The sequence below is a fragment of the Saccostrea cucullata genome, unplaced genomic scaffold, assembly GCF_032062105.1.
Source record: "Saccostrea cucullata isolate Sc308-1 unplaced genomic scaffold, CSIRO_AGI_Scuc_v1 ctg40, whole genome shotgun sequence".
In the NCBI taxonomy this organism is placed as follows: Eukaryota; Metazoa; Mollusca; class Bivalvia; order Ostreida; family Ostreidae; genus Saccostrea; species Saccostrea cuccullata.
This window is the reverse complement of record NW_026933337.1, coordinates 183,814-204,622: the sequence shown is the minus strand read 5'-3', so window position 1 is coordinate 204,622 and position 20,809 is coordinate 183,814. Positions and strand designations below refer to the sequence as shown.

The 20,809-nt window shown below is 33.8% G+C and overlaps 2 protein-coding genes across 2 annotated transcripts; one reads left to right on the top strand and one right to left on the bottom strand.

Annotated features, from left to right (window-relative positions):
- The first annotated feature begins 91 nt into the window (after positions 1 to 91).
- Positions 92 to 13,528, top strand: LOC134238019 (opioid growth factor receptor-like protein 1). Its single transcript, XM_062720149.1, has 7 exons — positions 92 to 231; positions 653 to 745; positions 1,543 to 1,615; positions 2,313 to 2,391; positions 3,091 to 3,157; positions 3,310 to 3,455; positions 12,665 to 13,528. Exons 1-7 carry the CDS (start codon positions 118 to 120, stop codon positions 13,290 to 13,292), a joined length of 1,200 nt encoding a protein of 399 aa, XP_062576133.1. The 5' UTR covers positions 92 to 117; the 3' UTR covers positions 13,293 to 13,528.
- A 3,090-nt stretch (positions 13,529 to 16,618) lies between these two features.
- LOC134238018 (coiled-coil domain-containing protein 1-like) lies at positions 16,619 to 20,379 on the bottom strand. The gene is made up of 3 exons (XM_062720148.1): positions 20,206 to 20,379; positions 19,181 to 19,248; positions 16,619 to 18,055 (listed from the first exon to the last, which is right to left on the bottom strand). The coding sequence occupies exons 1-3, from the start codon at positions 20,303 to 20,305 to the stop codon at positions 16,628 to 16,630; spliced, it is 1,596 nt and encodes a 531-aa protein (XP_062576132.1). The 5' UTR covers positions 20,306 to 20,379; the 3' UTR covers positions 16,619 to 16,627.
- Between the last annotated feature and the right edge of the window lie 430 nt (positions 20,380 to 20,809).

Below are 20,809 nucleotides of genomic sequence, written 5' to 3'. Positions count from 1 at the left end.
AAAATATTCTGTAAAAAAAAAATCTTGGTCTGTTCCTAAATATTCTTGGTTATCACTTTTGTTTACATTGGTTACTTATTGTATGTCACACTTCCGGTTGAAACCGAAAGCGGAAAAATGCCCAAAAGCGATGGAAAATCATCCTCCATAAATTCAGACAAAAATGATTCTTTGAAGCAAACAAAAATGGGGAACTTTTTTTCAGGGAACAAATCTGACAAAAAGCCCAAAGTATGTTTTTTTCTGCTATCAATGACACTCTGTCAGTGGCTGATTATAGCCATTTTGCTGATCTGATATGAAGATCACTAATCAGATAATGAGGTTTTAGAAATAGGGACACGTTCAGCCATTTCCATTAAGATAAAAAGAAAGTTGAAAGAAAATCGTAATTTTTATCCTAAATCAAATGCTTTTCATTTGGTTAGAATATTTACGTGTTGATCATTCAATATCTGACACCCCCTTTGGCAATATTGTTTATTTGTTTTATATGACCATACTAATGCAAGACAATTTATAGTGTCCAATACCCTTTTTCAATTACCTAGTAGTAAACATTGAAGTATTTAATAATGATATTTTCTCAGTGTACTGGTGTTTTTCAAGAACCATAATTTGAGCTACAATTTTACCAATCATGTCACTGCAGATGAAAAAGAAGAAAAGCGTTCTTGATGATGAATCATCTTATTTTACAAGTTACCGCAGGAATGATTTGGAACAGTACAGAAAAGGATACCCTGTAAGTTAAATTTTGATATTTTTTTTTTGGAAAGGAAACATCTGTGAGTAAATGGTTACACGTGCGTACATATATTGCCTAAAAAAAGAGCATATTTGGTAATCCGAGATTCCTCTGACTCTAACCCCCGCTTTTATATTTTTTTACCCCGCACAAGTCACAATATAAAAGCGGGGGTTTTTTTTTTTAGGTAATTACTTTTAAAACATATTAAATTGAGGGTAACAAACACACACCTGGAAGAGAGAAAATTTTGCCAAGCTTTTTCAAATTTTAGATTTTTTTAACTGAGTCTACATATTTGGAGGTTATTTTCTTAGGTAATTACTTTTAAAACAATTAAATTATAACAAACACACACCCCCAAAAGAGAAAATTTTCAATAGATAAAGTTTCAAATTTTAGAGTATTTTTTAAAGTAGCAATTAAAATAAACAAAGAAAAGGATTAAATAAACATACTTATGAATCTAAGGTAACAAATACTTGAACATGTTGATGATGTATAACCTTAAATTTTGTTGGTAAAATGTCTGTTTCCAACTGGGACTTGGTGCTTTTGCATGATTCAGCTATTCAGAAATACAAGTAAATGATGGAATATTATACTAAAATTCAAAGTTTTTGAATTATAAAATAATTGTCAAGTAATAAATTTAATACATTATTGAATGACATGCAAGGGAAGGGTTTTTTGACAGCACACTGTTTGATTAAGCAATCATAAATCATAATTCTGATGCATATTTTATGTGTGCTTGCTGAACATCTATGAACATGTATTTGTTCAACTTTCAGGGTAAAAGGGATAATCCAAGATTGAATGACAACATGAAGTTCTACAAGAATGAATTGAAATCTTACCCAGATGGTAAAGTATGGCCATTACATGTAATATTTGGTAGAACTAGGACAGAATATAAAGAGAGGCAAGGCCACTCCTAATCTGGACATGAGTGAGCATTGCCACAAAATGTACTGTACAATATTGACCAGTCGATATAATTTGACTGTGCAACTGAATCAGTGAATGTCAGTGAATGATAATTAAAACAGAAGCTATAAGTGCCATAAAGCTCACAACAATAACTTTTTTTCTTCTTGGCAGCAATTTATATCCCTAATTGTGGACCTAGAAAAATGCCTTTTCAAAAGGTTGAATTAATACAGTGGAAACATACAGTCATGTTTTTATATTGTATGATTATGACAGGCTTATAATTTCACCTTTTTAAGAGAGGCCATGAGTTTCTCAGTGTTTGCTTTTATCTAAGTTGATGTTAAATGTTTGTTCTTCTTTTCATTCTCCTAACCATATTATACCTCACCTGTACTTTCTTTAGGCATGTTAATAATTGCTCTATCTCATATAATTTTTGGATTAATTTTTTTTATTTATTCCCTCAAAGGAAGATTTCCAATTTTTATTTCTTTAATTTTGTCTAATTTCATTCAGAGTGTGATGCCACTTAAATGTGCATGGTTTCTACATTTCACAGTAATGACAGGGTTGCTTTTCACTGATATACATGATGTGCTATTGTAAAATGTGTTTGCTTGCCTTGCAGGAGACTTCATAGATAATATTCACAAAAAATGGTGGGGAGATTATGAGAGACTTGAAAGGCATCATGGTTATGTACAATGGTAAGTTAATTTTGATATATACAAACAATTCAAGTTAGCGGATATTTAGACAAAGGGCTGGGTATTGCTTAGAGATTTCGTATTGCAATATTTTTAACTGTATTGCGATATGTATTGTAATACTTTTAACATAATTAAAAGGGCATTTTTTGACCTAGCTATGACATTTTTAATTTGGTTTTATAGTAGTTCATATCCAAAAATTATATTATTAAAAAAATCAATTTACATGCATAATGTACATGATAAGTTACTAAATGGAAAAATCATGTTGATTTAATTACAGTTATACATTGAAATACACCCACATAACAGCTTCTGTCTTACTGTTTGGCTCAATCAAAAACCTTTCAGACAACTTTTCTTAAAATTTAATCAAATGATAGTATTCCTGCTTCCAAGCACTTTGTGGGTGTATATCAGTATTCCAAAAACAAATGGCAATTTGATATTTCTTTGTCATTGTATTGCAATATACCGAAATATCAATATTTTTGCCCAGCCCTGTTTAGACACATCAAATCCGTCTTATCATAGAAAAGATCAGTTGTTAAAATCATGCAACCTTATCTGTGTGCATTTTCATTGTAACTACTCAGATATATTAACCTACTACTTGAAGGCATTTCATACTCACATTATGTGAAATTAACACAGAGGACTGAAAAATAACCATTTTGATTTTTTTTCTCCTAACAGGTTGTTTCCAATCAGAGAAACTGGGATGAATTTCCATGCACAAGAACTACAACAGTGTGAAATTAATGTTCGTATAAAAGATTAGAATTTCTGTTATAGTGCTGAAAATATCAGCATGCAAAAATATATATCTCTGCACTTAGAGAAATACAATTTATTTTTTTTTGAGATGTATAAAAAAAATTATATTTTAAATTGCATTATGTTTTACCTGTGCAGGCAATAATGGATGACCCTGTGGCTTTTGATCGGGTGCTGAAATCGTACAAAATGATGCTGGACTTCTATGGCATGGAATTGGATGAAAAAACAGGACAAGTCAGTAGGGCTAACAACTGGAGAGCAAGATTTAGTCACCTAAATAGGTAAGTTTATAAATTGGTCAAGCAGAGATCAAAAGATAATCTAGTTCATTTGAATTAGATGGCTATAATGTTATTTAAATGAGATAAATTCTTTATTGATAAAAAAAAGTAATAAAAAAAGAAGCGCACAGACTGTAAAGGTCACCAGAGTATCATGTTACAACTTTCCAACAATTAAGTTTGGTGCATGTTTTAAACCAAAGGCCATGAAATTCACAATTTTGAAAAAGGCACCATTGCTCATCATAAGTTGAACTTAAAGCATGCCAATTAAGTTGATATAGTTATAATAACTATATAAACTTAATTGGCATGCTTTAAGTTCAGTTACTAAATACCCAGAGATGGAGTAGGGGAACAAAGAAAAAAATGCATTAATCAAGCAATAATCAGTAGTGCCCCCATCCCACAGGAACCCCTGACCCTGGATCCACATATTTCATTTTAGAAAAGGAGCAGCTTTAAATCATTAATTAAATTCATTTTCAGTACATATTACATGAATATTATTAGAGCCACCCCTCCCCTCCCTGGTACCCTGACACAGATACATTGAAATTCACAATTCTGTAAGAAAGATCCTTGCTCATCATAACTATGAATTTAGATAAATAATTATTATACCCAGATGCAGAGGAAAGGATTTCAAAGAATTCATGTATTTTCACAATATATAAATCATTATAGAGCCCTGTCCTAACACCAGAACCCCTGACCGAGGGACTAAGGTATTCACAGTTTTGGAAAAGGCACTCTTCCCCATCAAAATTATGTACAAAGTTCATTGGTTTATTACCCAGGAGCAGAGGAGAAGATTTTCAAAGAATTCATGCATATTCACAATATAATCTTTAGAGCCTTGCCCTAACACCAGAACACCTGACCCTGGAACCATGAATTTCACAATTTTAGTAGAACTGGCTCAGTGCTGATTACATCCATGCCAATACTGTAGATTCCTTATTTTTCGCGAGCACTTATTATCGTGATATGGCTCTTTAACAACAAATCGCGAGAATATTTATTAGCGAAAGGGCGATTCATAAAGAGAATTAATTTACATGGATTTCAGCACCATAAAAATAAAAGCAAGAAATTTTATTTCGCAAGTGATGCTTCTCGCCGAATTACGCGATAATAAATTCCTCGCATTTAATTTAATAGGAATTTACAGTAGTTGAACTGCTTGATGTCCAGGAATAAAGAAGAAGATTTTTAAAGATTGCATTAATTTTGATGGTTTTAGCCCCACCTCTCAGGCCCCAGGGGGACAAGTGCCATGATATTCACAATTTCTCACCCATAGATGCTATATGCCAAAATTATTTGAAAGTGTGTTCAGTGGTTTTAGAGATGAAACTGAAAATGTTTCCATGCTTGCACATGGAGCACAAAGGACAATTACATGTAATGATAAAGGACAAAAACGGATAGTAAACTCAGGTGACCTAAAAAGAGATAGAAATCGTTTGAAGGAATACCAAAGATGTATTTAAATCTACATTTCCTTCATACGTATTTCTGAATTTCATAGATTTTGAAAACTTACAGGAGTTACCTTTCTTTTCCTTTCAAATCAAGTATGCCCTGAGCCATGTGTTAAAGAGATGTATTAATGATTATAAACTTGAATTTTGTGAGGGGATCCTTGCTGGGTAGTACTTAGTCTTTGTCATAGGCCTATGTGGTACTGTTAATCTCCTTGTTTTTTTCACATATTTATGAAAAATCATCTGCTCCAAAAATCCCCCCCCCAAAAAAATCCATTCTAACATGTAAATTTTCACTGTAACCATTTTTTTTTTTACAAGATATTGGTTATTAAATTTCCTGATTTCTCTTTAATGGAAGAAAAAAATCTGCTCTTGAAATTTTTTTAAAAACTTTATACAATAACCAATATCTTGTAAAAAAAAATTGCTTGCTTATCAATACCATTAAAATACAGTCTCTTGAGTATTAAATCTCATGAAAATTAAGTGATTTACATAAGTAATTTAAAATTTAGGTGCATTCTTGCTTGATAATACAATTGTAAGAGGTTGTGAAAAATCAGTTAAATCTGCAAATCTCACTTGACAGCACTTTGAATGTTTTTTATACATGTACATATTTCCTTTATACATGCATTGTAAAAGTTTCACATGAAAGCCATATCAAGGGGTTTATCTTTATAATGTACATCAGAGGTAATCAGCTAAGTATTCAGAAAATGATGAAAGATGAAGACCGAGACTTTCACAATTAAGCAACAGAAGAAAGGCATTTCTCTTTGCTTTGCTTTGAATTGAATTTTAATTGGTTTAAGTTATTGGCTGATCTTAAAGCTGATTGGTAAAGCAGAATTAGACGAAAGAAGCATAAAAATTCAAATTTAATAAATACATGTTCATGTATTTGTAATAGATTATATAAATAAAACTGTGGATTTTAAAAATACAAGTACTTCTACATACACATTTATAATTTGATTTAAATTAAAAGGCAAAATTTGAACTGTATATTCTGCAAAATATTTATGTTGAACATTTCTATACTACTAAATACATGTACATGTATTGATTTGACTTGGTCCATCTCTTTATCTCTTTAGAAATTAAAAATTTTCTCTTATCTTTTGATATAAAAGTAATGGAATCTAGGTCTTCAAACTTAGCACAAAATTAGCATATAATGAGAGAAGATGTGACAAGATCCTATATCTAATATAGTTTTAAAAGGGTCACAGAGATTAGAAGTGTAGATTTCATGTCCAGTCTATTACTTTCTGATGCAAACACTGAAACAGATAAAAGTCTAATCATACTTAGCATAGATGAAGGAACTGGTGATCTTGGAATGTATTATGGCCATTATCCAAGGTCATTTAGACAGGATCTAATCATTTTCATTATCATTTTAACAAGGCCATGTATATTTCATAAACATTAGTCTAGTTATAAATTTCTTAAATTGATTCCCTACAATTTTGTTGTGTGGCCAAAAATGAGTCCATGGGTTTTCTACCTAATTTAAAATTGACAACACTTGGCCTTTTAAAAAGCAATAAACAGCAAAATCGATACTGCACATTTTTCACCCCTCAGTCATTTATCAAAGTTGTTATTCATTTTGAAGAAATTTGATAAAACGGGATCAAACAGAGCGTTATGTAATCACCATTTAGAAGCATTATGCTGTAAATTGCCATCAAAGACGTCAATAGCCCCAAACAGGTTTCAGATAGTCCAAGAGAATAACCTTAGAAAGACCCGAAATTTGACAGGAATTCCAGAAATTTGGCCTACGCAACCAATGTTGTACTCCTGAGTACCATGTTTCTTCTTAAAGCTTATCTAACCAACTTGCAGGAGAGACCCGATGTCACGTAATACTCTGCATAGTTCTCAGGATCTACTTGTGTGAAGTTCAATAACCACAAATCACATAATCAACTTTATCCACGATACTCTGCTATTTGTCAATCAGTAGTTAGACCCTTAATCTATGTTTTGATGCAAGTTCTGAGCAACCCTACAGAAGCAGTGTAAAAAAGAACCACTTCTCACCTCCCCGCCATAAATAAGACTACCTGTGGAGTTATAGCCTTTGGAATGTTAAAATCACCTAACAAAATCTCTAAATTAGACCCCAGTTATTTTGTGTAGTTACTACATAGATAGGGAGATTTAGAGAGAAAAAAAATAAATGATGTAAAATGAAGGTGAATTCTCTTAAGAAGCCAGATAAGGACACAAATCAGCAAAGTAATTTCTTAAATACCAGGGATTTAACTTTTGTAATGTTTTGGACTGTGGTCCAAATGTATGAGTATGCAAATTAAAAGTGGAGATTTATTGATTGGTTATTGCTTGTAGCATTTTTTAAAGAAATATTTTCCTTCTTAGTCAATTGCAAGATTTTCATTCCTGTGTAAATCAACAATAAAAGTTCAGGTACACGTAGACATAATTATACATGCAGATGCTAAAACAATTTGGGAAATTTTCTAAGTTTTCTAAGTTGATAATTTTATGTACATCTATTAAATGAACATTTTTAGTTTGGTTTGAAGGAGCTTTTACAACAAAAGAAGTGTTTGGTATCTATCTCTCTGTCTGTATTGTACATCATTAATCTTCTACAGAGTTTTCCAATTTTTTCTTCTTCTCCAGAACCATTTTGCCAATTTTAACCAAACTTGCAACTACTGGTAAGTTGGGGGGGGGGGGGGGGGGCACAAGTTTGAATTTGGTCACATTACCGTCTTGCATATGGAAAGCAAACTGCAGGAAACATTTTTGACATCGCAGGACATCATTCCATGGTCTCTTTTTCATAAGAAGTCAAAAAAATTGAAATTAATTCTCTGCAACAAAATTCAAAATAGAAATAAATGTATACATAAAAATTTACCTATAAGAAATAATTTTTAAAAAATATAAAAAAAAAATTTGGGGGGATGTGAGGTGAAGTTGGTTCATGAATCAAGCCTAAAATAACACCCTTTGAATGTTTAAATTAAGATACTTCAGCTATGGCTTGGCTGCCGTTTGCAAGTCTCTAAATGCTGAAGTTGTTTAATGCTGTCTGTCACGTTCTGTATACATATCTTTATGTATGAAACTTGGTTACATTGAATTCCTTTGTATAATTCTATTGCAGTACATAGTGACATCACTCAAATAATCTTTAGACTTTCTAAAGCCTGTTCCTTTAAAATACCGATTACATGTTCTTTAGTTGTCAAAGTATTGCATAAGTAAGTTAGCTTTTAAATCCCCCTGCTTTTCATGATTGGACTTTATTTTCATCCCAATACCTCTGATTGGTTTCCATGTCAAAGTGTGCATTCCTGAAGTGTTTAGAACCATTTTTGGAACTCATTCTCCCGAGTCTTTGTTTCAAATCAAAATTAAATCAGGTAATTTTTGGAAATGAACTTAAGATATTGAAGAAAGATCTGGGAAAAAGTTCTCAAATTATAGCCTGAACATAATTTCAGCCTCCTATTTCTAGGTGACCTTGACATTTCAAAGTGCACGATCACTTGATTAAAGCTCCTGATAACTTACACTTGTAAGTTCATGAGTAACAATATACTTAAACATGTATTTAGAGCCTGAAAATCATTCCAGTAAAAGTTTTATAGCCTTAACATCTTAAAAATAATTACTGCTGGGGGACTTATCCAGATATGACCTTTAGCCAATATCTAGGACACACCTTCAACAAGCAATACCAGTATTCCAGTGAAGGGTCTCCAAATAAATATGATATTTGATGAAAAAACAAACAGATATTCTTGGCAAAATAGTTATTTCACCACCCATTACGAACAGGGAGGAGGGGTCAAATGTTATATTATGTATACAATTAAATCTGGTATTCTGCATTATCTTGTTTTCAAGTGATACAACCAAATCAGACCATAATTTTCCATTGCACCTAATGTCCCTTAAGGTTTCCCATGCCTTGTGCACTAGTGAACACTCTTTGCAGTATAGTAATATTCTTTTACTTACAGATAAATAATATATCTATTATGAAGGGAACCTGTAATTTAAATGTTTGTGCTTTAAATCGCAAGGCATGGTCTTAACACCCTCCAAAGAAACATACCATTACAGATCAGGGTGTTTTTTGTCATGAAAATTCCACTGTATCTTTAAAATAAATTGTGTACCACCCAATCATTTAGAAATTTAACCCCGTTCTCTAACCTGGCATTTCACAGAAATATTCCGCATTGTCAGAGCTGTTGATATGGCCTTTGATTTATGCACTTTTGATGTTTCGTTTTTTAAGTGCAAAATACAACAAACGTTTTTTGATACCTGGAAAAAGTTTGTCTTTGAAGTCTTTCGCCCTGACGTGAGTGTGTCCTCCCAAAGTGTTATTTAAAGGACTGCAAAGACAGATAATAGACCTTCCAATGTAGGGTGGATCTTTTTTCCATACACACAGGTGTATAGAACCCAAACTTTGTTTCTCTGTTTACTTTTAATTAACGTATTTCGCGATTTGTCATGTTTCTAGGTGCATTGTGATAACAGAGGCTTTTTTTTCAGTTAACTACCGATGACTATGTATTTTTATTATATTTTGGCAATGCTCCCGTTTTCGCGAAACAGGCTGCAAATTTACATGAAAAATAAAACAATTATACAGGAAAAGATGCTCTCCACGTGAATAAAATTTAAAACAAAAAATATCTTTTATTGAAATAATAACCCTGCATCATGGAATGGATCATAGTATTGGAAGAACAATTTACATGTTTAGGGACCATTTATCTCCTGCAACGCGATAGCATGACGAGTGGCCGTCACCCTCGGACCCTTGTTAAGGTGTAAATTAAATATTTATACATGATTAGGAGTATCTGCCTGTCACACTTTGGGTGACAAATGAACAGCCGTCTGGAATGACGATAAACTCTCCTTTCCTTTTCTCCACGAGTCTTTTTGATTTCTCGCAATGCCACGGACTCCTGGTATTACAACTTTCGAAATAGGCGCCAATATTTGAATTAATCATGATTTACGGTGACGTCTAGTATTTTATTAGCACCCAAAATCAAAGGAGAAAAAACAATTAGTCATACACAGACTTATAGCTTCACTAATCTGTAATATGAACAAGGAAATATCAAAGATGTTTCTTTTGATAAAAGCCCATATAGTTTACAAAACAGAGATACATGTGTAGTTTGATGACAAATGTCTTTCCATACTTTGAAAAGGTTTCCTGTTAACTTTTCTCGTTCAAAGAAAATAGTTGCTACAAAAGCGGTATATTATATAAATATAAATATCAGATATATTTTTTAAGTTGCTTATTATGGGTTTCAATATAATTTGTTTTCAACAAAATATTGAAGTTACTTATTGATCACAAGCATCTAAGTTATGTTACGGCAAGTGCTACATGCATCAATTTATGGCGAGAATTTTTTCAACATAATTTGTCATCTGCTTGAAAGGTTACAGCCCAAAAATAACATCAATAGGAGTTATTGCTAAAAACGAACAAATGGTTGTGTCTTTGGGTTTCGAACTACCTCCTGTTTGTTCCTGTTGATGAAGAACTTGTTTACCTGCTTAAGTAGAGGCTACAATTCTCTTGCTGGATATATACTGTTCAAAAGTGTAGTTTTCATGTAGTTGGCAACAAAACCTCGTGTAAAGTTAACCAGATAGGTAAACACGACAAAACTAGCTTATCAACAATGATAAAACACCAATTTACACCTCTTTGATGACTAACCTTTTTTATATAGAATGTCAACCTTAGTTATCGCAGGAATCGTGTCTAGGCAATCAGAGGGTAACCCTTCATGCAATTTGAAAAAAAGGCTTAAAGATCCCTGTAGCTTGGCAATGCTGACTGATCATATACATGTAAGCCTTCTTTTGCTGCAAGTTCGTATTGAAAAAAAACAAGGGTTGATTTATGAATTTTATGTAGCTAGCATAAGAAAGAAGGTTTAATTTATAATTCTATTGAAGAAGTGTATGCCAGCTGCTTTAAAAGCAGAGGCGATTCTGTTCTCATGGAAGCTGGACTTTGGAATGAACCTGCAATATTTCCTTTTCTGTTTGTTTTGTCTGTGATAAATCTTGGAAAGTTAGTTGAGTTGATTTCTTGAGCATTCTACCAGAATGTAAATGTTGCCACGCGATAGGTCAGGAGCTAAGTAGGCCCAATACGCATGTAAATCTTGTGCGCGTCTGCCTATGTGTCTGACGCTAGGGAGGCCTAATATGCATGTAAAGTCCAGGGACATCAACGTTAGTTGGAAACATGGGATAATTTATGCATAACGGACGAATATGCAAATCATCAAACATTTCCAACCATCGTTGATGCCCTGGCATACTCTACTAACTAGACTATGATTCCTTATATCAACTCCCCTAAAACATGCATGTACAAGTATATGAATTGGGTCTACTGCCCTTAAAGAAATAAAGCTAGCATAAGTTAAAGATGTTTATTTCAAACATCTGTAGAACATATATTACAACTGTATTAAATGGGACTGCTGCCGAAAAAAAATAAAAAAATAAGTTGTACCTGAATAAGTAAAATGCCTTTGGCGTTACTCAGATTTGTAAGATAAGCCGACAAATCCGTAAGTGTTCAATATTCAATAATAGTTATCTGATGTATTTGTTTAATCAGTGCAGGATTTACTGTCGCTGCATTACTATGTGGGAGAGAGAATTTAAGGGTCTCTTCAGCATGTTCAAACAAACTCTTCAGAAATTCCTTTCCTAGTGCACAATCGGTAACAGTGTTTTGGTTATAAAAGCAAATCAATCTCTTATACAGAATCCACATAACATGAAATGCTGTGTACATGTATATGCGAGAATGATATCCCTCTTTCTTTTCAGTCATCTTTGGATTGGATAAATTTAATATGCGCAGTGGCGGATTTAAGGGGGGGCGCACCCGGCGCGCGCCCCCCCTAAAATTGTCAAAGTTAGCGTAAATCAAATATGTCTACTTGGTAGACCTCATTTTCACCCTTCAAAATCTCTAGAATCCAGGAGCTTCCGGGGGCTTCGCCCCCTGGACCCCCACCAGGGCTTTGGTAGACCTCATTTTAACCCTTCAAAATCTCTAGAATCCAGGAGCTTCCGGGGGCTTCGCCCCCTGGGCCCCCACCAGGGCTTTGCCCTGGACCCACTGGGGGCCTCAAAGACCCCTTGCCTAATTTTGGCGCCCCCCCTAATTCCAAATCCTGGATCCGCGCCTGATGCATGGAATATTTCGAAAGTTTGTAAGCGGTCGTACACCGTAAGTTGGGGTTGCCACCTTCATCGACACAAAATGTCAAGGTTTACCTTGACACAAAGCTGTGTATTTTAATTTGATATGTCAAGATTGCAAATTTTGTAAATGACCTTCTAGAATCTGGATCATACTTGGCCCCACGTTGTATTCTTTGCAATGCTTGCAAATTAGGCAATAAAAGTCAACAATATACCCTATAGTAGGAACATATGTTTTTGTTGACCAGCACGAGAAATGCATTGCTTGTCATGTATGTCTTACAGGACGTGATGAATTGAGTCAAAAGAAAAGGACACAGATTTTAAAAGTTAGATAATAGGCCTATTCCCATTGTCGCAAACGTGTCTTGAGACGACGGCCTAGTCCTTTCTGGTAGCCAGAGAAGAACTGTTCCTTGACAGTACATTTATTTTGGTCTTTTGCAGGTCCTACCATAACTATTTAAGGATAACCAGGATTTTGAAGTTTCTAGGAGAATTTGGTTATGAACATTACAAGCGTCCGTTTGTGGAGTTTACTTTGCAGGAAGCGATGGAAAATGAAACGTTAGAAAATACACTAGAGAGTTGTGTTCGCTACTGGCTAGAGACCATCAAAAGTGACAAAGATCGCGAGCAACTGAAAGATTACGTCAGAAAGATGGAGGCAGGTTACAGTTCCCCGGATGACGATACAAACGAGTTGGTCTCAAGTGCAAAGGTGGACAAAATGGTCGAAAAATCCTTAGAGAATCAGGCAGACATAGACAAAAGAAAGAAAATGGACGATTCTGGCGAGGATATTGACGAAGCTTCTAACGAGGAATGGAAGAAAAAGGAGGAACAAATGAAAAAGAATTCACAGAAAGAGGAAAAGGAAAGGTTAGGAATAGATACAGAGGAAACGGAAGGAAAGGAAAGGAAAGAGGATGGGATGAATGAAGAAGAAAAGGAAGATGTACAAAAATTGTTGCAAGATGAAGAAAAGAAGATGAAAGAATTGAAAGAAAAACATGAGATGGATATGGAAACAGACAATGCTGACGAGAAAACCGGGGAAATGGATACGACTTAAACATTTAAGTTTATAAAAAAAAAAATCATTTCAGGTCGTATTATTATGATTGATATATTGGGGTTAACTTATGTGAATTGTCAATTTCAAATAAAATAGTTGCACAAACTCGCACATTTGTAAACTGTCCAAACTCAATGATGCAGTCGTTCATTGTAATTTATTCATTGATCCAATTTTTAGCATAGTAATTTGTTAATATATGTGAACATCTCAATAAATTACTAGTAGTTTGAGACGAATATTTAGTGAATTGGAAGACAAGGCATGATTTATATAAAAGGTTTTGCCTTCGACAACTTGTTCTCAATGATGAAAAAAGAAACGTTTTTCTTCCCCATGACTGTACTTTTGACCCAATTTTCTATAGCATGGGATGATTTATTTCATAAGTAATTATAAAACACTGCATTACAAGGGGAGGGAGGGTGTTTGGGGTTAGAGTTCCTTCACTTCGTGACCACCGTCTGATGTTTTACCATGCCCTAGTATGAAGTTATACCCAGCCTTTACGCAAACAATGACGAAGTGTTTGTATCTGCATAGAGTCAGGGCAAGAATTAGCTCTAAAAACGTCAAACTGCACTATCCATGTTTAGTTTGGCGGCAATAGTACAAGAGCAACGGATACGGGGTTAATGGTGAAAGTCAACTGGTCTTGGAGACCAGAAGGAACAAAGGTATGAGATTAAACGGTTACGTACACATATTTGTTTGATTAAAGGTAATGTTGTGATAAGTTTACGCAATTTTCTACAACGAAATCCAGTTATCGGCTTCTATATGAGGAGACTTGTCACAATTTAAAAAGGCTATGGAACCGATTTAGAAGTCTCGACAAATATTTGGCCACGAGTGAAAATAAATTTTTTGAATTGTTATTGGCTGCTAAAGCACTTGAAAAATGTTTCACACAGAAAATAAAATTGTCTCACGAAATGAAGGTCTTGCCATAAAGTTTGTAAAAAATGACATTGATTTTTCCGAAAATTTCTTAAATCTCGTATTGGAAACTGTGTATAAAATTGATTTATTTATTATAATTTTATCGGGGGTGGTGGTACCGAAAATTAAAATTCAGATACCGATTAAGGCATACATGTACCTTATAGTGTTCACTTTTCAAATCAAAATGGGTCTTAAAATTGGAGAAAACACACCAGAACTAAATATCAGCAGGTAAGGTTGAAATTTCTCATATGCAAATCAAACTCCAAGGTCAAGATATGAAATATATTACTACCCATTGAAAGGACATGTATCAAGAAATGAATATACTTGTGAAAGCCCAAGCAAATGGCAAAGTTCCATTTTTTTAATATGTGGGTGAAACTCAAAAGGTCAACGTATAAAGGTCAAATTAAAGGTACAATGTATTTAGGGGAAGGCCTTGTCATATGAAACACACATATTATTAAAGCACTAACACCAAATATTCAAAAGTTATGACCAAGATTACTTTTTATTCAAAAGCAGGTCAACCTCCTACGTATGTTAAGGTCAAAATTCTGTCTGATTAGCTGTCTGTTTGTCCGCAAAAGCTTTAACCTTGCCCATAACTTTTGACTGAATGGGGCTATGGCTTTCACATTTCACAGGTCAAATTTTTTTATATCCATGGAAAGGCCTTATTCTGATAAATACACAACTGAAGTGTGAAAGCTATAGCAACAACTGCTCGAAAGATATGGCCAAGGTTAAATTTGGTGGTACCCAAAGAAAGGTCACAAGGAATGCACTTCTAAACCTTGGAGTTTGACCTACTTTTACAAAAAAAAAAAATGCCACACTTTTACCATGGCCATAACTTTCAAGGAGTTTGAGCTGGGGCTTTCATACTTTATATGTATATTCAATGTGGTACATGTAAGACCTTTCAGAAGGTATAAATATTTTTTACCTTGACCTTTTAGTTTGACCCACTTTTTAAAAACTTGGCCATAACTTTTGAACAGTTAGAACTAGGGCTTTCATATTTCACAGGTGTATTCCTTGTAACAAGACTTTACTGTGGGTACCAATACCTTTGACCTTGACCTTTGGAGTTTGACTTGCATTTGAGAAAATTTAACCCTAACAATAAACTACCAAATGGGGGGCATCACATTCTATTTTTTGTTTAAAATTATTTGTTCAGTTTGCTTGCTTTTAGTAGGAGGCTTCTATAGTTACAAATTTCCAAGATATACCTAACAGCTTCCTAATACATGTAGTTTTTCAGAGAAAATATCTTTAGATGTATTTTCAGATCTCGCCCAGTTTGCTGCCTTTAATTCAGGATAATGTTCTCCTCATTTTTGCTCAAACTTAAAACTATTATACTGTGCATGATTGAAAAAATTGTTCAGACTCTATATATATAATAATAATTAATATTGGGCCATTCCAAGTTTTTTCTCTGTTTATCCACCAATCTTTCAAAAACCTACCTACCTATTCGCAAAAAACACACTAGCCAAAACATAAAACACAGGCTTAAAAGTCATAAAAATGACTCGCTTCAAATGATTTGATCGAACTAAACTGCTTTAATAGAAGAAATATCTATTATTAAGCAAAAACAAGGGATTAAATGCTTAAAATACACGCAATATAACTTACTGTATAGAATTATTTGGAGAAATTGACGAAATTCAAAAATTTCGACAAAATCAATCAATTTCAGGGATCCAGATGTTGTGTTTTTTCTTATATGGGGTGTCAAAAACCAAGGCGCACACGGACGCTAAACATAGAAGAAACTTGGAATGGCCTTGCTTTGATCCATGTCAATTTCAAAACAATCTTTTCTTACTCTTAGAATAATTTCTTTCAAAATATGAAGTAAAACTGATACTAATACTACAGCCGATCTTGTCTAATCTAAATGTTGCTTATTCCAAAATCTTGCCTTACACAATGTGAAATTTAGTTTAATTTTAGTGAAAGTTGCTTGATTTGCCAAACTTCTTTGAAATCAATGGTATTGTGATGAGACACATTTTACTGAACTTGTTTTTAAAATTGTTCAGAAATCAAATACACGTGTATCAGCTTTATTACAAAATCATTTATTTTTTGACAATCTTCTTATACATGTAATGATATCTCCATGTCTGGCTTCATGTGTGACTTGGCAAATAAGCTATATTTCTTTTTCTTTTCTTTTAATTAAACAAATCAAAAATTCAATATATCAAATTAATACAAAAATATAGTTGTACAAAGGAATTTAATTATAGAATCACAATTATATTTAATTTATACTGTCTACACAATTATTTCTTTTATCTTATTTCATTTCAGTAGTGTCTGATAAACATACATTCTAATTAATGTTTTAAGCACATTTTCAGTTATTTGGTCTGTTTCAATAATTTGTTTATCTCCTGTTGGATCTGCTCTGCTGATAAAGTAGTATTAGGACCCCCTTGGTTATTATCACCCCTCTTTTCTGCGTTACTGTCCACACTTGCTGAATCTTCCCGTTTGCTTTCACTGTTTGTGTTGGAAGTCAAGTCTTGCAGTTCCTCCATCAGTTTGTCAAAGCTCCCTGATTTAGTGCCATCCTTATCTTCTGCCGCCCTTGTTCCTTTATCTTCACCTGACTCGATATTTGTTGCTTCATTTGATGCCCCTCTTGTTAATTTCCCCTCCTCATTGCTGGCAATATCCTCTGTTTCCTCATTGTCCTCACCATCCCTACTGTTCTCGTCACTATCCTCATCATCATCAGCGTTTCTTATTTCGATGTTATTATTGTCCATACCTTCAAAGTCAATATCTTCATCATCATCTTCATTGACCTCCCGTAATGTTTCGTCCTGAATGTCTTCGTCGTTTACATCTTCATCTTCTATTTCATCGTTAATATCACGTTTTACTCTTTGGACATTGGAAACATCACGTTTTTCTATATCAACATCAGATTCAGTCTCAGAAGCACTTCTTTTTGATTGTCCACTTACATCAATATCTTCCTCCTCATCTTCATCATCAACATCTATTCCAGCAGTTTCTCTTTTATCTTCATTGTTGTCATCATCATCTTCTCTTTTTTCTAAATCATCATTGTCATCATCATCATCATCATCACCCCTTTTCTCTAAATCATCATCATCCTCTTCATCATCATCACCCCTTTTCTCTAATTCATCATCTTCATCCTCATCATCATCACCTCTTTTTTCTAATTCATCATCATCATCATCATTATCGTCATCATCTCTTTTTTCTAAATCTTCTTCACTATCCATATTCCTGTTTTCTAAATCATCATCATCGTCATCATCAGCATCCCTCTTTTCTAAATCATCATCATCGTCATCATCAGCATCCCTCTTTTCTAAATCATCATCATCGTCATCATCAGCATCCCTCTTTTCTAAATCATCATCGTCTTCATCATCAGCATCCCTTCTTTCTAAATCATCATCGTCATCATCAGCATCCCTCTTTTCTAAATCATCATCGTCGTCATCATCAGCATCCCTTTTCTCTAAATCATCATCTCCATCATCATCTTCATCATCCCTTTTCTCTAAATCATCATCATTGTCATCATCATCAGTATCTTCTCTTTTCTCTAAAGCATTGTCAGCAGCATCCTCATCTTCTCTCTTTTCTAAATCATCACCATCTTCATCATCGATATCCCTTTTCTCCATACTATTCTCACCAGCAGCATCATTTGTTTTTGCCGAGTCCAAATCTAAATCCTTGTTGTTTTCGTCGGAGTTTCTGCGTTGTACATTATCCTCCAGTGCATCATCTATTTTATTGTCCTGAAAAACATTGTATGATGAATATTATATTCATTATACTGAATTATATTCAATAATATTTAACAAGAGTTCTCCCTATCAATGCCCTCTATTTTTCATTGACAAAATTAGACAGAAAAAATAACAACAGGACTTTTTTTTAATTTTTATATCGACAATGTAAAATTTCTTGTATGAGTCTTGTGGCCAAATTTTTTAAAACCAAAAATTGATATCATTTTTCTTTCCTTTTTGAAAGTTAATATTCCCTTTTTGGCGCACTTCAGTTGAATTGCCTGTGTTAAAAGCTCATATCATTTCTGGACACGATATTAAACTGAAGAAAAAAAATCTGAAGAACGATGGACCAAGACTACTATATTAATATACTAGTTTTGTGGTGCATGGGCCTCTTGTCCATGCCATTTTTATTTGGGTGAAAAACAAGCAGTTCTGACTTTTGATAACGTTTCAAAAAATCAGGGAAGTTACGGTACTACAGTAGGTAGGCTATGATTATTATATTTTTCTTACTCCAGTAGCATTTTGTTTTGAAAACGTCATTTAACATGTTTAATTATTCAATGCACTATATTTTTGTCATAAATTATATACTTTTATAAAAACAGATGCCGCATACTGAGTATATGTCAAACACTAACGTATTAATCCAGTATACTTGTATTGAGCAGAGCATACAAAAGGCTACTTTCAATTATCTCCCTTTGACCATCATTGAAGGAGTTAATTGTGTTAATGTTTGATACCATTGTAAAGATTGGTTGTGGCCATTTTCAGTAAATGTTTGATACAAGATATAATAAAAGGATAAATTTCAAAACTAAAACAGTTTCAACCAAAATTTAAGTTATATCTGGTGGTTAATAAGGAAATACTGTAATTTGTTGACCCCCTAGCCTCCTTAAGCATAGTACTAATATCTCAAGATTTTACAGTTTTAAGAGTCATGGAAAACATGGGTGTGGTCAGATTATCGGAGGATAGGTCCCAGATGAAGGGAAATATTAATATTATCCTTGAGTGCATGAATGATTGAAACTGTTTAAATGTATCAACCAATACGCAGGAATCAATTATATTTTTAATCATTAAAATTTAAATTCTTTTTACAGATTTTCTACCCACCTCTTCTGCTATTTTGTTCTCATGGTCCAAAGGAAATAACTCTGAACTTCTCTTATCTCGTAATGAATCTGAAAAAATTAAATTATAATAAAGTAATGGTAGGTAAACATTTACATTTAAGAAGTAGCTAGTAGGCCTAGTATTATAACATTTGTTTTCCTAATTAGGTTGTTAGGTTGGCATTCTCAGTCTGGATCTATTACAAGTAATCGTGGCAAGCTTGCATTTGGCAAACCTCGGCTGATCCCGTGCTTTCATCAAGGTATAATGGAATGAATCGGCCGAGGTGTGCCGAGTGGGATATAGGCCTAAGGGTGGTGCACCCGACCCCCTTAAAAAGACAAAGTTATAATAGTATAAATCATAGTTTCTCTGAAAGTGTAAAAGATGTCCCCTGGGTCCCCACCACTGTGACCAGGTCCTCTGGAGCCACTGGGGGTCTCAATGCGCCCCCCCCCCCCAACTACGTTATGCCCCCCCCCATTTAATCCTGGATACTTGAGATTATTTCACCCTTTCTCCTATCATGAAAAGAGAAAACAGAAAACCTGACCTCCCTTTCAATGCAAGCTTAAGGTCTTGGTTTCATGATCATTAAAAATCTTTTGTAGGGTTGCCCGGTTCTTTATATAAACAGAATATTTTGACTTTGAAGAAATCCTTCCCGGTCCCTGATCATCTTCCTACATGCTATATTGTTGTTCACAATTACCCCTATTCTCTTAGAGAAGTGGACAGGCTTTCGCCTACATGGATGTAGACGAAAGCCTGTCCACTTCTCTAAAGAGAATAAATTACCCCTACCTTTTCGATGCAAAAAACAAGTCTAGAAATATGTCTTATTTTTAGAGCTGTCACAGCTGCAGCTATCAGAAGGAGCAGTACGTAGTATAATCTCATTACTAGTATTGTACTTCTTTATAAAACTAGAAGTAAAATAGTTATCATGATATCCAACTATACAATATAGCACTACAGCCAGTACAGTCCCCTTTCTTTTGGGCGTCTGTTTCAAAACTACTTACCATCGGAAGACTTCTCAATGTTTCCTTTTTCTAACGGCGCTGCGTAAACAGCAAAAATGATCACACAAGCTACGATGTATGCAATATTGTAAGACATCATCTTGATCAAGCTGAAATCTGTGCAAAGCAAATATCCGTCCACATAAAACGTCACAAACGATAATATGACGTCATAAATTGCACTCAATTTCCCGGTCTTTGGAGTTGCACAAAATAAGGTAAAATGCAATAAGTTCCTTTATAATTTTGCTAGTTTTATACTGTGTTTTGAAAAGGGTACAATATATAATTCCACTTCTATGTTTTAAAAAATTCCTTTCGCCTTTTAACGTAATTTTAAGCATATTTTCGAATTACTTTCCTTTTAGGAATTCTTCTGTAAAAGAAAGAAAAATCGAATCAAAGGGAAATAACTTTCATAAAGCCATTTCTGAGTAAATTCAGGAAATGAACTCAAATTAATTTAATACCTTTTTCAATTTGCTTTCTTTGAAAAAGACCGAAAAAACACAGATACCAACAATTACTAAACAAAAACAAAAAAAGTCCACTTATATTTTAAATCCACAAAATATTTTCATGTGAACCCAAACGTATATCAAAT